Below are 13,528 nucleotides of genomic sequence, written 5' to 3' on the forward strand. Positions count from 1 at the left end.
AGTAGGTGAGTTCACTTTCCAGCTGTAATTTAAAAATGCAGACATATCTCCACTAAGCTTTCTAAAACGCACTGAAAGAACATCTGTTTTGTGTGTGTGTGGTAGTGTTTTGTGGGTATATTCTTTTTTGAAAACCAAGTTTTATGAATGCTATTCTTTTATTGTTTATTTTAATATGTTTGCCCACAATCAGGTACAGTGTTCTTTCTTGGCAATATAGCGTGACTTCCACATTCCTTTTAAAAGGCCTACTGAGTCAGACTTACAGGCTTAGCTCAGACAGTGGCAGGTATGAGTGCTCCTAATGAAAGTTAAAACATTCTCAGAACACATCTCATTTCTTGTGCAACTCCGACACAATCTATTTCACAGTCAACTTTTAGCGGAAATTTCATCTTGGTACCAGAAATTTAGAATTTGAAAATTGAGTTAAGTTGCGTTTACTATTTCAAGTACAAAAATTCCTTAGACTGAAGATGATAACAACATGACTTGTTGCCTTTCATTTCAACTTTCAGGAAAAGACCAGCCTATAAATTCCCTGAAATTAAATTACAATACAGTAAAACCTCTGTTGTTCCACATCCCATCTGCTAAAGACTTTCCACAATTCCCTTTAGAGCTCTTAACAGTTGGAGTCTGTGTGCAAAACCTCCCCATGTGCAGAATTCCTTTCCTCTAATTGAAAACAAGGTAATTGGTGGCCAGTTCGAACAGCTGCTTAAAGTTCTCTTTCTAGTCATATTACTGTACTTTATTTCTGCCGATTTAATTTTCATTTTAAGTTCTATATATGTTTTAGCAGTGACAGAGCAAGTGTTAAGGACATAACTGAAGGATTAAGTCTCTATCCAGCATAGGCTTTTCTGGTTGGAAAAATTCTTCCATTACAATTCTTGTGGGGCAGCTAATTTCTGAAAGCTGCCCAACTGCTTAAAAAGTTATTTACATACCTGACTAATATGAGTATGATTGTAGTTTCTTACCTGTAGAAGAGAACATAGGCTTCTGCATTTTGCACTGTGGATTCTGATACTTCTGTGACACTCTGGTCATCAAATTCATACCACAAATTATTTAAATTGTTGCGACAATAAGCTATATAATGTCCACCTAGAGTGTCAGAAGCAAGAGTTATTAAAAATGTGTCCAGAGCTGCCCATTTTACTTCCTTTTCATGTATTGCATAGTAAGTCCAAAAAAAGCAAGTCTTAAATGGGAGAAACATTAAACCATTAGCAGACAGGACCTGGATATTAACTTCCCTCAAACTCAGGATCTGCTTTTGTTTCTGAATTTCTATCAGCTAGTGGAAAGTTGGACACCACTTTCAGCACATTCTGGAACTCTTCACATGGCTTGTTGTCTAATGCACTCCTGAACCATGATATTCAAATCAGAGTAAGACTGTCCGAACAATTTACCCTAATCAGTTTCCACAATGAACTCTTTTCAAATCTTTTTATGCTTTATAATAGAAATTAGCATAGATGTGTAATGGCTACATGATATCAGGACCATACTTAACTGTCTTTTGAAGACTACTCAAAAAAGATTTTAAATTATTACTATTTTTAAATACATATTCAACTGTCAATAATTAAATAATCAAATATCTACTAAACTGATTACGAGAAGCACCATTCAGCAAGCACTAAACAGAAGATGAAAAAGCATCCAGAAAAAACAGAAACAACTTCATCTAAACAATGGATACCTCAAGTTTGGGGCACAGGAGGGAGCAGGTAACTTCTGTAAAAACCTATGAAGTTTCTGCATTCAAAAAATTTGTTTTTTCTCTTATTTTCCAAATCTTATAAATACTGAAAGCACTTGGGCAGGAATGAGCTTGACATATAGCAATAAGACGTGTATTCAGCAAATCATCACTACCCATAAATAGCAGTTACTGCCTGTTTTGGCATTAACTGGCAGCAATCATCCAAGAGAACATGTTTTAAAAAAGAATTACCAGCATCTTTCTGGTGCTTTGTGAACTCCTTCCAAAAAAGTAAGGCATGCAAAGCATCAAAACTCTAGACAAACAACAGCTGTGTAGAACAGCCAATCAACTGGTCATCTGCTGGCATGTAACATCATTTGTACATTTATACTGTTCACTTTCAATAGTGCATACAGGTTTTTTACTTAATATTCCAGGATCTGTTAATTTTTCTCCACCTACAATTTTATTTAGGTACGTCATACAATTTCAAAAATGTGTCAACTCTTTAAAAGCAAGACATCTTATGGTTCAGGATAAAAATCACAGCATTTATCTTCCACATTATCATTACCAATGCTCATCTATTTACCCTTCAGTATATGGATATCACCCTTAAACAGAAGTGCTGATGTGAATATCAACTGCAGAGACAAAACAATCAACCTTATACTTACTGCTGGCAGTTCCATGATGGCAGATGACAGACAGGAGATCGTAAGTCACTATTTGAGCAGGACTGTCCTTCGCAAGGAAAGGCTGAAGATCAAGGCCTTCCAAGGGAAAGGACACATGGGTCCCAATTTTTGTGGAAAACATAAGTTCATGTCTAAATCTTTTGAGATGAATGCACAATATCTGTAAGAAGGATCGACAGATTCACTCAAGAACTATACATGCTACTTTTTGGTACCTAGTAACTACACTGTGCATGCCACCTTTTCCTTTTATCATCCCAAAAGGATCACTTTTCTCTATGGCCTGAGGCAACTATCCCAAGCTCTGTGTTCCACATTTTTTTTTTTTAAAAACCAATTGTGGCTCAAGGAGTTAGAAATAAATTTGTAATTATCGAAGACTCACCTTACTGACAGTATAAAAAACCCCAATCTGGAACAGTTATGAACACTGATGCAGCAATGAACAACATACCTTTTTCTCTTCCTCAATGCACCTATTGCACAATCTTGTCACAAGGGACATTAATTCTTCCTGTTTATTGCAGCCATCAACTCATGTTTTGAAATGTAAGATTGGATTACTTTTAAAATGTAAAGTTACAAGCATTACTTATAGAAAAGATTTCCAGTCTGGCTGTGGAAAGATTTATGATCTTTCGTAACTATAAATAAGTTCTGCAGGCTGACAGTAACAACATAGAAAAATTCTTCTAACTTTACTTTTCATGTACAAGGTTCACTTTCTTACAGGGAGAATAATCAAACGTTGCTCACATTCTTAAAACAAATGCCAATACAAAGATATGCTTTCATCATAACACATTATAAACACAATTTACTCCATGCAACTCCTTAGTCTTACCACATTCCTAATCATGCAGAAAAAGTACTTTAAAGTGCATGTAGTAACAGTACCTCAGGAAATTTTTGCACTTTGCAGAATTTCACTCCATTTCTTAACCTAAGCAAAGAAAAAAAACCAAAACAAAACAACCAAACAACCAAGACTTAGTTCTGAAAAGGTTTTATTTTATTGTGCTCTATCAGCAAAAGTCTAAGCTGAACATTACATTTACTAAACCCAAAATATTTCTGGAATGTAGACTAGACATGGACTAGCCAAAATGATACAAACAATGACACTTCAGAAGAAAAGACAATCTGTACTGCTGAAAAATTCAAAGCAGCAAGTACAGATAATCAAGTTCCATCTAGCTAACAGTTTCTCTTAGCATAAAGGAAAGAGCTTTAAGCTCCATAAAAGCTGATTATTCAGCAAAAAGAGAAAAAAGAAACAGACTAAGTTTAAGAAATTACCTACAGCAGATCACCAGTTATATAGCAACGAATAACACTCCTTTTTCATAAAGGGCTTTGAGCAGTCTTCAGACTACTTCTGTTTCTTGGTTCTTTAGTATTTAAAGCCATAGTATATTTATTTATTTTTAACACACTGAAGCGACCTACTGCATATCAATGAAAACTGGCTAGTAATATAGAAGGCTAAAATCTTTCATCAATCAAAAACAATTTAGAAAGGTCTAAAATTGTAAGGAACATGAAAAAAATTAAGCACATTTGGTTCGCAATACGTTACAGTGAGTCAGTGCTTCCTGACTCCTGCACTTGTGTAATACTAAACTTCTGACAGCCAGAACACAAGGTAGTATCAAAAGATTAATAGTACTGCGAAGTAGCCAACAGAAATAAATGCCTCTTGACTAACAGAAGCATTAAAGCACTCACATTGAGACAAGTTGAAAAAAAGGTAAAAGCCAGCTTACTTTTTACACCTTCCACAGCTGTACATGTTATCACCTGCAAATATCAGGGAGAAGAAAAACAGTCATTATTCTCTAAATCCAAATAGTTATCTTTCAAGTGCATACATTTGATATATAAAAGTTTAAAGGGAATTTATCTTTAGGCTGCATTCAATATTTAACAGTCGTAAGAGTGTTGACATAGCAACTAAACAGAAAGGTTCTTAGGTTTTATGCTTTCAACTATGAAGCAGTAGAGCATAATCTGAAGAGATGATGCTATATAATTTAAGAAGGGAAATAATTTACTAAGTCCAAATTAAGGTTATGAGAATGAGTATTAATATAGTGGGTTTTGAATTTTTTATGAACCTTCAGTTGATACCACTTCATTAAACCAAATTCAGTTTTACTTGACATTTCTAAAGCAGCTTTCATGGGCACTTCTTGCCTTAAATATTCAGTTGAGTGAGAAGCTTACCTTTTATGAAATGAATGATCCCATAAGAGCAAGGAATGACTGTATTACAGTCTAGCAGGTGGCCTTTGCTTAATTGCATGAAGCTAAGAAGATATCAACCGCCTTATTGTGATAGGAGGAAAAAAAGCCCAGAAGAAACACATTCATGTAATTAACATCTTACCCTTGAGCTCATCTCTGGCGAAAAAGGCAGCAAGACAATCTTGTAAGGTTACAACTGGACCCCAAAACCAGCTAGGAACACATGAGACAACAAACCTGAAACATCATTGACAGAAAAGAAAGAAAACCAACAAATGTTCTGCCAGAAGAGCAGAAACTGGAATCTCAAAATAGATAAATAAATAAAACAAGGTAAATATTATTTACCTTTTGAAATATTCCATAAAAAAAGCTATCCATCCCTGGGGGGCATACGCTTCTCCACATGACCCTGCCTTGACCAGAGAAGTCTGATGACTTGCAGAATGGAGTTTAGCAAGATCTTCCTTACCTGGAATAGGTAAGGACAGATCCTGAAAGGTCTCCAGGGTTACAGACAGCTAAAGAAGAAAACAAATGAAACAAAACAGAGTTAAGCTTGAAGAGAAACAACAATTAAATTGAATTCTGTTAAGTACTAAGTCACTGTATAGTTGAAAGTTTCACCAGGTAGCAAATTAATTACAAATACAGAGATGTAAGTATTCATTTTCTAAAAAAAAGGAAGGAAAAAAAAACCAAAACATTTTTAGAGTGAGCTCACACACTGTTATCACTGAAACTTTTTTTTTTGAAGTTGTTATTCATTATTTGTCTTCCTACTAGTCATACAAAGCACTATGATTTTTGCCTGAGGCTCCTGTTATATAAGCTAGTTTCAGAAAGCTTCAGCCCACTGTTTTGACAGTAATTTACTTGGACATTGTCTTGACCTGATGTAACTGGACCCACTGCAAAAGAGACCCAGCTGTGCATGTTCTTCCTCCCATGCGGGGTTTAGTGATCACATAGCCACAGAGTAAAACATCAAGCAAATGTCAAAAATTCTTATTTGTTTTTTGAACTTGCTCACCAGATTACCCTGAGGTCTCAGTATTCTTAGATCTAAAGCAAGGGAAGCAGTAAGGGCATGCAATGCATCAGGGTTAGGTTTAAACTTTATGTTGAGAAACTTGTCCCCAGTGCAAAGATTTGGATATCCAGTTCTTGATACTATTGCTTTGAAATGAAAGTGGTCCACTAGACGAGTTTAGATAATTGACTTTTTTTAAATGAGCACATGTGCTGTTCTAAGTAATTCTATGAGCAAATAGTACAGAAAAAAAAAAATCAACTGTTCCTATATTGCACCACATCTTGCAGTAGAGGGCAACTTCAGAAAGCAGTTAATGATTCATATAACCTGTAAAAGTAAGTGTCTTTACCTGGATTTTTTGAAAGAGATGAATTTTCTTAGCCTCAGTCTACCTGGTAAGGCTGTATGATTGGACTACCATCTTTTACTTTTCTTTGTAACATTATGTACCTGCGAACTTACGACAGTAGCAGGTATGCATTAGGACATTCAGAACATTACTAGAAACTAATCATACCTCAGTGAAGTTGAAAAGCAAGCCTCTTTCTCCATCCTTGCTGTAAGCCAATTCTCAATGTTATTTTTCAGCTCTGAGTAAATATCCAGCTCAATGAAAGCAAGCTAGTCTAAACACAAAGCACTGGTAGCACCTGCTGTTACTATTTGAGTGAGCAAGTATGAAACAACCTAACCTTCTGAGGAAATCTGCCACAAAAGAATAAACTTACTAGAGAATGACTGTATTTGTAAAACTGTAAGTATTTGTACTGGGGAAAAAAAACATATTATAAGCTAGAACTTCCCCTCCTTACTCACCCGATCACAAGTCAAGCACTGTACTGAGCTTATTATAGTCCCATCAAATATATCAGAGATAACACTCCTGTACTTCTTGCGCTTCTTCCTTTTCGGTGATGATACAGTCGAAACTATAAAATGACAAAAATAAAATGCTGAAAGTAAATCAAGATACAGTGGATTCTGATTTCCTTCAACTTTGCATAATATAATTACAGATCACACATATTTAGGATGAAATTATGAGCCAAGCCCTGTTTTCTATTTACTAAATATTTCTTAGAAATTCCACAACCAGATTACTGCTAGTACCAGGCAATTCATGTAGGTTCCTCAAGCGGTTTATGGGGAACAAACACCAGAAAATTTTGTCTCTATTTAAGTCAAACTGCCAGTCTTGAAATCTACAGCCTACTGCTACAAGATTCATCTTGGCAGGAATCCCTCAAGGTATAAACTTAAAAAGGCACATTCTATCTGACATTGAATTTGATCACATCTTTCCAGGAAGTTTTAACCACATTGGACTGAAGAGCTCATACACAAGCTTACTGTATCACAACACTGATGACAGTGGGTTGAAATAGACTAAACTTACTACCAGAGTCCAGCTTAACAGCGCTTATTTAAAAAAAAAAAAAAAAAAAAGTAAAACTCCATGCCTCCCCACACAAATCCACTGCTAATTAGGTAAACACAGCAGAGCAGTCCTCTTGGGCTCTACAGATTACTGGAATGGTAGGCTAAAATGAAGACCACAAAACCTCTTTGGAGTCAGTACATTACCCAAGAGACCACTCAATAGTCTTGTAGGAGTCAAAGGCAAACTGCCAAAATGCTGACAGCCAGTAACAAGACATGCAGTGAAACACAGGAATAGTTATAGTGAAAAGGAAACTGAATTACTCCAGTGACTCTTCCACATAGAACACAACCTCCCAAGGCTCTTTTGTACATAAAGAGTTTGCCAATAAGCAAGTACTCTTGTCTCTTTACTCTCCAGCAGTATTATCTATTATCCCTCTATCATCCCATACCTAGGAAGACGTCTAAAATACTAGAAAAGTCTGAATTCAAAAGTACGTCCAGCAGAAAGAACAGCCATTAGAAGTAATCTGAAAAACCCTCTTTTCCATAGTGCATCACATATTTTATCTATCACGGACACAAACTGCCTCACACAGCCTTTTGCCCAGAATTCTCTAAGGTCCTTTCAGTCACTTATTTTGCCACCAAACTGCTTTAAGATGGTTCTAAAGTCTTCATTTATCAGCGATGTGGAGGATGTGCTGTATTTATCCACACTAACAGCAGGAAAAAATGGAAGACACTGACAAGCAGGGGCATCTTAGAATTGTGGCACCCAACAAACACCACATGCTTTTAGCAAGGGGGAAATGGAAGAGAAGGGAATAGGTGTGTTGTAAATTAGGTGCTAGCCCCCAGACACAAGTCCTAGTACACTAGGGAATTCCCCTAGCATTATAGGTAATTAAAAAAAAAAACCCACCTTGTGAGCCTGCGAACAGCTGCCACCAGTAGAACTAGTCAGTTCTACTGCATACATACCTGTTCCCTCAATAGTCAATAATTATGACCAAGAGTTAAATTATTAGGAAGTGACAAAAATCAGTAGTCTAGATTGGAAGAGACCTTTGGATATCATCTGGTACAGTCTCTGTTCAAAGCAGCTCTAGCTGAACTTTGGAATATCCGTCTCTAAGAACCTCAGGGTACCTCTGGGCTCCCACCTCTGTTCCAGTATTCAACCACTGAATGGAAAGATTTTTTTTCCCCTCCATCTAATAGAAATTTTCCTTTCTGCAGCTTGCTTCCATTTCTATTTGCTGCATGGCTTCAAAAATAGTCTGGCTCTGCCTTCTCTGTAACCGCCCATAACGCTGATGACAGCAACAGTTTCCCTTTAGCCTTTCCTTCTCCAGGCTGAACAAACCCAGCTCTCTCAGCCTCTCCTTGTACATTACAGGCTCCAGCCACCTAGTATCTCTCTCGATAGACTCACTCCAGTTTGTCTAAAACCCTCCTGTAAGGGCAAAGCCAAAACTAGAGACAATAGTACAGATGCAGTGTCAAAAGTGCGAAACAAATGGACCATGGAGGTCAATGATTTAAGTCCATTAAATCATTGTCATTCAACATCAATGCTAAAGCATTAAAAGGATAACATGAACATTCTCAGAACTTATCCTGGACAGCCTGTTGAATGAAAGAGGATCACAATATTAAAGTTGTGGGAGTGTTTTAGTTTGGTTTAATACTAGCCGTAAAAGCCTGTTCCAAAAGACAAGCTTTTATTAAAATAGCCTACTGTTAGACAAATAAGGGGGGGGGGGGGGAAGCCCCCATATATTGTCCCTTGTGCCCTAAAGCTGCACTGTCTCATGTCTAAAGGCAATAAAGGTCTAAACATTCTGGATGCTGATAAACACATCACACTGTGGAAAGTGCCAAAAGAAACACTCTATACCACAAAGACAGTAACAACCAGAAAGCAGCTAGCATTTACAAGCCTATCTACAGTATATATGGTTCCTTAAATGTTAATAAACTAAAATGCTGACCTAGTGAACTTCTGCTGAAGAACCAGTGTGCGTGTTCTCTGAAAAGCATTACCTTTCTGTAGGTACTAACTTCTCCCACATTTGCCCTCTCTCCAAACCAGTGTAATTGAGAAAGTTGTCTAAAAATATTATTCCATCCTTCCAAAGCAGAGGCAAATACTATTCATGCTTAAAAAGAATCAGAATTTTACAGAAGCAAAGGGAGTCGTCTTATGTCCAGCTTATATAATGCTCCCTCCCCCCAGTGGGGACAGGGGATAAAAAAAAATCCTAACACCACTGCATTGCTATGCAAGGCACAAGAAATAACAAAATGAAAACTGTAATACAGAGCAATTCAGTACCAGGAGGGAGAAAAGGGCCTATACCTTTTTTGTGGACTGGTGCCAATGAAGAGCATGATGAGAATGATTTTGGAGGACTGTTTGATAAGCGTGTGTTCATCCCTTCATTTGATGATGGGGTTTGGGCTGCAGATATATCATTCATGTGGATATCATTGATGTACTCTGCAATTAATATTTGCATTATTTCATAAATGCTACCAAAAAATGTACTGCAGAATGAACAGACACAATAGTTATGTAATTTATTTAATCACACTGTCAGGTCACTGGACATCTAGGAATGAAGCACCACTTCAATTCACAGACCTTTAAGTTCAGAACAAAACCAAAAAACCCACTCTTCTGGGTTATCTGAAACCTTACCCAGCACAAATCTTTAGCTTTTCAAGGGAATTCAAATTGAATTCAGAACATCTAAACTGACAAAATAAATTAAGAAGTTGCATTGTTTACAAGTAAACCCACCTACCCTATTTGATCTATACCTCTCTACGGTGTTCTACAACTCATTTCCACTCAGACAGATATTCTGGCTAATAATTTGACTATTTCAACTTCACATTAGTAATGCATTACCTGAGAACCTGCTGTGTATCTGTACTTTAACAGTCCCTTGATTATTTAAAAATTCAGTGGTCTCTGAAGCAGCGTTTGTGTCTTTTTCCAAGTCTTCCATAGATTTTGCTCGTTTGAGCTTATTGCTTGATATTTTTTCTTTCTGCCAATCTTTGGATGTGATTGAGTTATCATCATCCTGAATTAACATGGTTGTCTCTGCAGGATCCTCCAAGACAGGTTTGAAAATAGCATCATTTTCTGTTTTGTCACAGGTACCACAGGATTCACAGGGCTGAAAGCTGACATCTGACTGGCTCTTGTCTTCTTCCATACTCTCTTCAACACCCATAGGCTGGGCATCTTCCAATTCTACAACTGGTTCTTTAAGTTCTTCATGAAGCAAATCCATTAGACAACGCAAAAATTCTTGTGCATCCTAGGATTTTAAACAGGTTTTACAAGATTACTCCATTTTATTTGGAAGATATTAAAGTCGTATGAGGAAAAGATACAGATCACTAAAATGAAAGATACAGCTGGCTGTTAAAAGAAGAGTAAGGTAAATTCCTCTGTCCCAGGTCTAATGTTCAAAAGAAATTTAATTTCCAGACCACATACTTGTTTCCTGCACCTATTTCTTGCATGTAACAAGTAATCTTATCATACAAGTTTCTGCTAAAACACTTCAATTCCCCAAAAGCTTATTTCAACAACTTTAACAAAAATACCGGCATAGCTTACACAAAGGATAAATGTAACTCAAGCAACTACCAACAGCGTGGTCAGACTCCAGCTTTGCTGGTAATGGAACGTTTTAGGGACAGTTTTTTAAAACCTTATGCAGCATCTTCAGCAAAGCAATCGGAGCCTTGCTTTCACTGGGCATGGAAGTACTTTATTAAAAAGTATTATGAGGTACTTGGCCCGTCTTTCCAATTGCATCGTACTGTCAACAAGATCTTAATTCTTCTTCTCAAGCCTGGACAAGATTACTCAACTATCAGTGTTTCCACAAAGTGCTGTCAAGTATTACTACAAGTCTAATCCGTGTTTGGAAATATCTTAAAAGCCAAACTTCAACAATCCACACAGCAGCTTGGTTCCTGGCAATAGAGAATATCTAATAAAGCAAGCATGGGAGAAAACAATAGCCTGTTCTTGGCAACTACTACTGCTTCTATTTTCTTCTATTTTCCTTTTTGTATTTCAGTTGTTCATAATAATAATAATTTTTGCTGCTCAACATTCCCATCCATCATAGCAATTACTTATTAAGCTCATAACTGCTGACTAGAAAACATTTTTTTTTTTAAAAACTACAACTGTCAGATTTGTGTTTTGGGTTTGGGTAATAAAAAAATCTAATATGCGTATTTGCTGGTAATCCTTTTAAAGAAAAAAAAAAAGAGGGAAGACTCAAACCTTGAGACACAGATTAACTGATAAACATTCTTCATTGAGCAAAAGAATTCTTTTTTTCTCCCTGAATATTGGACATGGCTGCCCAACTTGTGAGGCTGGGGAACAGGAGAGTGTTGGTCATGAAAGAGCTGCTTTGTTTTAATTGTTGCCATGAAACCTACCAAACATACAACTGAAGTGTGATCCAGGCAGAACCTAAAAAGGTTCTCATTAAGTGTTGCTCTGCATGGAAAAAGACATTCTCATCAGTGTTCGAAGCTGTGAGAAGCAGGTTTCCATACAGTTTCTTTTCAGTTATCAAGACTGATTTTCTACTTCTCCAAAAATTCATGTGGCTCTTAAGAAGCTCATGAGTAACTTAAAAACATTGAGATTACTATTTAAATATTTTCTTTACAGCTACAAGCAGCATTTGAATATTAAAACATGTGTTCTTATCCTCCACTCCACAAATATGAAACACGCTAACCGAAACAGCAAAATTCCTCTGAGTAACAGCAGATTCCTGGAAGATATTAGTAAGCTTTTCTAATTACAGGGTTTAGTTTTTTTCCTCTAGCCCAAAAGCTTTTAATAAAGTACTGCAAACTGTATGAATGTAGCAAGATACTGTAGGAAGGATCAACTGAAGACTGCCTTTACTATATCATAATCCATGCCTCTAACAAGTTACCAACTTACAATTCCCACAATACTGCTTACGAAACACACAGCAGTGGGGTTCTTTTTTCCCCCAAAGATACTAAATAAAAATTGGGTACTGCGTATTTAATTTAAAAAAAACGTAACTGGTAGATGAATATAAAAAGCTATTATATTCTTTTTTATTTCTGAACACCTTTATTTTGTTTTCTGGGACAGCTCAAATATTAGCAGCATTATTTCACACACAGGAAAAGTTTCAGATACGTATTATTTTAATTCTCCTGAAAAAAGGGAAAAGGAGTTATTCTCAGAATTTGAAGGCCTTTCAAGAATTTGATATAAACAAACATAAAACCTGACTTAACTGTTGATGGTTTGGTTTCAGATGATCTACATCTGAAGCATATAAACTACAGTTTATGTTGCATTTGCTTTTAACAAATATAGGAAGCATGGTACCTTAAGCATTAAATTTAAAAATAAGAGGTAACTTTATGGGTTAGGCAGATTTAAGAGACATCAGGAAGTTTTACCTGTTGAGAGTAGCCTCGAAATGTTGGATTAACAGTTTTAATTCCTTGAAATAAACCAGTAGGAACAACAGAACCAGGCCTAAAGGAAAAAAAAGTTTCAAATATATAAATATACATAAAAAAGCAAGCATTTAAGTGGAATTTTCTATCTTTACTGGGATCATAATTTTGCCTGCAACTTGAACTATAACACATCTAACACTAATAATTTTAATCTTAACCAAGCATAACACTGGTATTGAGTAATTAACAATATATTTTTTTAAAATCTGTCATCCAACAGAAATAGAGACTGTATTGGGACTTTTATGCCACGTCTCTTGTCAGAGAATCGGATGACAAATCAGACGTACTCCTGGCACTATGCACAGGTACTGTTTCTTTACCTTTGTACTTTTATTTTGAAGTATTTTCTTAGCCAGAGATAACAGAAATTCCATATAAGGAAATAAAGAGAAATTGATAAAGCACTGATATAGAATGAAGGACACAGAGAGGATAATACATTTTAGATGTATTTCTGGCAGATATAAACTTATTTTTAAAAGCTTAATGCTACTTTGTATAGTGTTTATCATCTATTTCTTGTCAGATCTTACTACAATTTACATTATTTGTCCTATCTTTGGTAGATATGGAAAAGAACAGGTTATAAGGAGTGTTTAAATCCTGCAAGTTAGTCTTTCCTTCCTTAATTTATAAAAGTAATTCTGTGATACACACAAGATAAAAATTAGAAACCTAGGACAGATTAATACATCCTTCATGACTCTGGAGTTTATTTATAATCATTTCATCACCAAAATGATGCAATACCTGCTTTTGTGCCAGAGTTCCGTCATCAGCTTGAGGTAACTTTTAGAGATTGCTGGTTTCTTATCTGTTTGGGCTAAGCCTCCACAGTCAAGAAAAAAGTGCGTCAAAGGTGGGCTGATTAAA

General features: G+C 36.1%; 1 protein-coding gene across 6 annotated transcripts in view; it reads right to left on the reverse strand.

Moving 5' to 3' along the window:
* Positions 1–13,528, reverse strand: part of USP33 (ubiquitin specific peptidase 33) — a 44,166-nt gene that overhangs the window by 12,592 nt on the left and 18,046 nt on the right. For 3 of the 6 annotated variants that reach the window (XM_075711122.1, XM_075711124.1, XM_075711120.1), the window contains 11 exons: positions 13,406–13,519; positions 12,590–12,668; positions 10,008–10,425; positions 9,453–9,593; positions 6,521–6,633; positions 5,017–5,189; positions 4,811–4,905; positions 4,188–4,221; positions 3,319–3,364; positions 2,401–2,581; positions 987–1,113 (listed from right to left, as the gene is read on the reverse strand). In XM_075711122.1, coding sequence (XP_075567237.1) covers positions 987–1,113; positions 2,401–2,581; positions 3,319–3,364; positions 4,188–4,221; positions 4,811–4,905; positions 5,017–5,189; positions 6,521–6,633; positions 9,453–9,593; positions 10,008–10,425; positions 12,590–12,668; positions 13,406–13,519 — 1,521 coding nt within the window. The remainder of the gene's footprint in view (positions 1–986; positions 1,114–2,400; positions 2,582–3,318; positions 3,365–4,187; positions 4,222–4,810; positions 4,906–5,016; positions 5,190–6,520; positions 6,634–9,452; positions 9,594–10,007; positions 10,426–12,589; positions 12,669–13,405; positions 13,520–13,528) is intronic. The other 3 variants (XM_075711123.1, XM_009482849.2, XM_075711121.1) reach the window with 2 other exon arrangements.

This window comes from Pelecanus crispus, chromosome 5, assembly GCF_030463565.1.
Source record: "Pelecanus crispus isolate bPelCri1 chromosome 5, bPelCri1.pri, whole genome shotgun sequence".
In the NCBI taxonomy this organism is placed as follows: domain Eukaryota; kingdom Metazoa; phylum Chordata; class Aves; order Pelecaniformes; family Pelecanidae; genus Pelecanus; species Pelecanus crispus.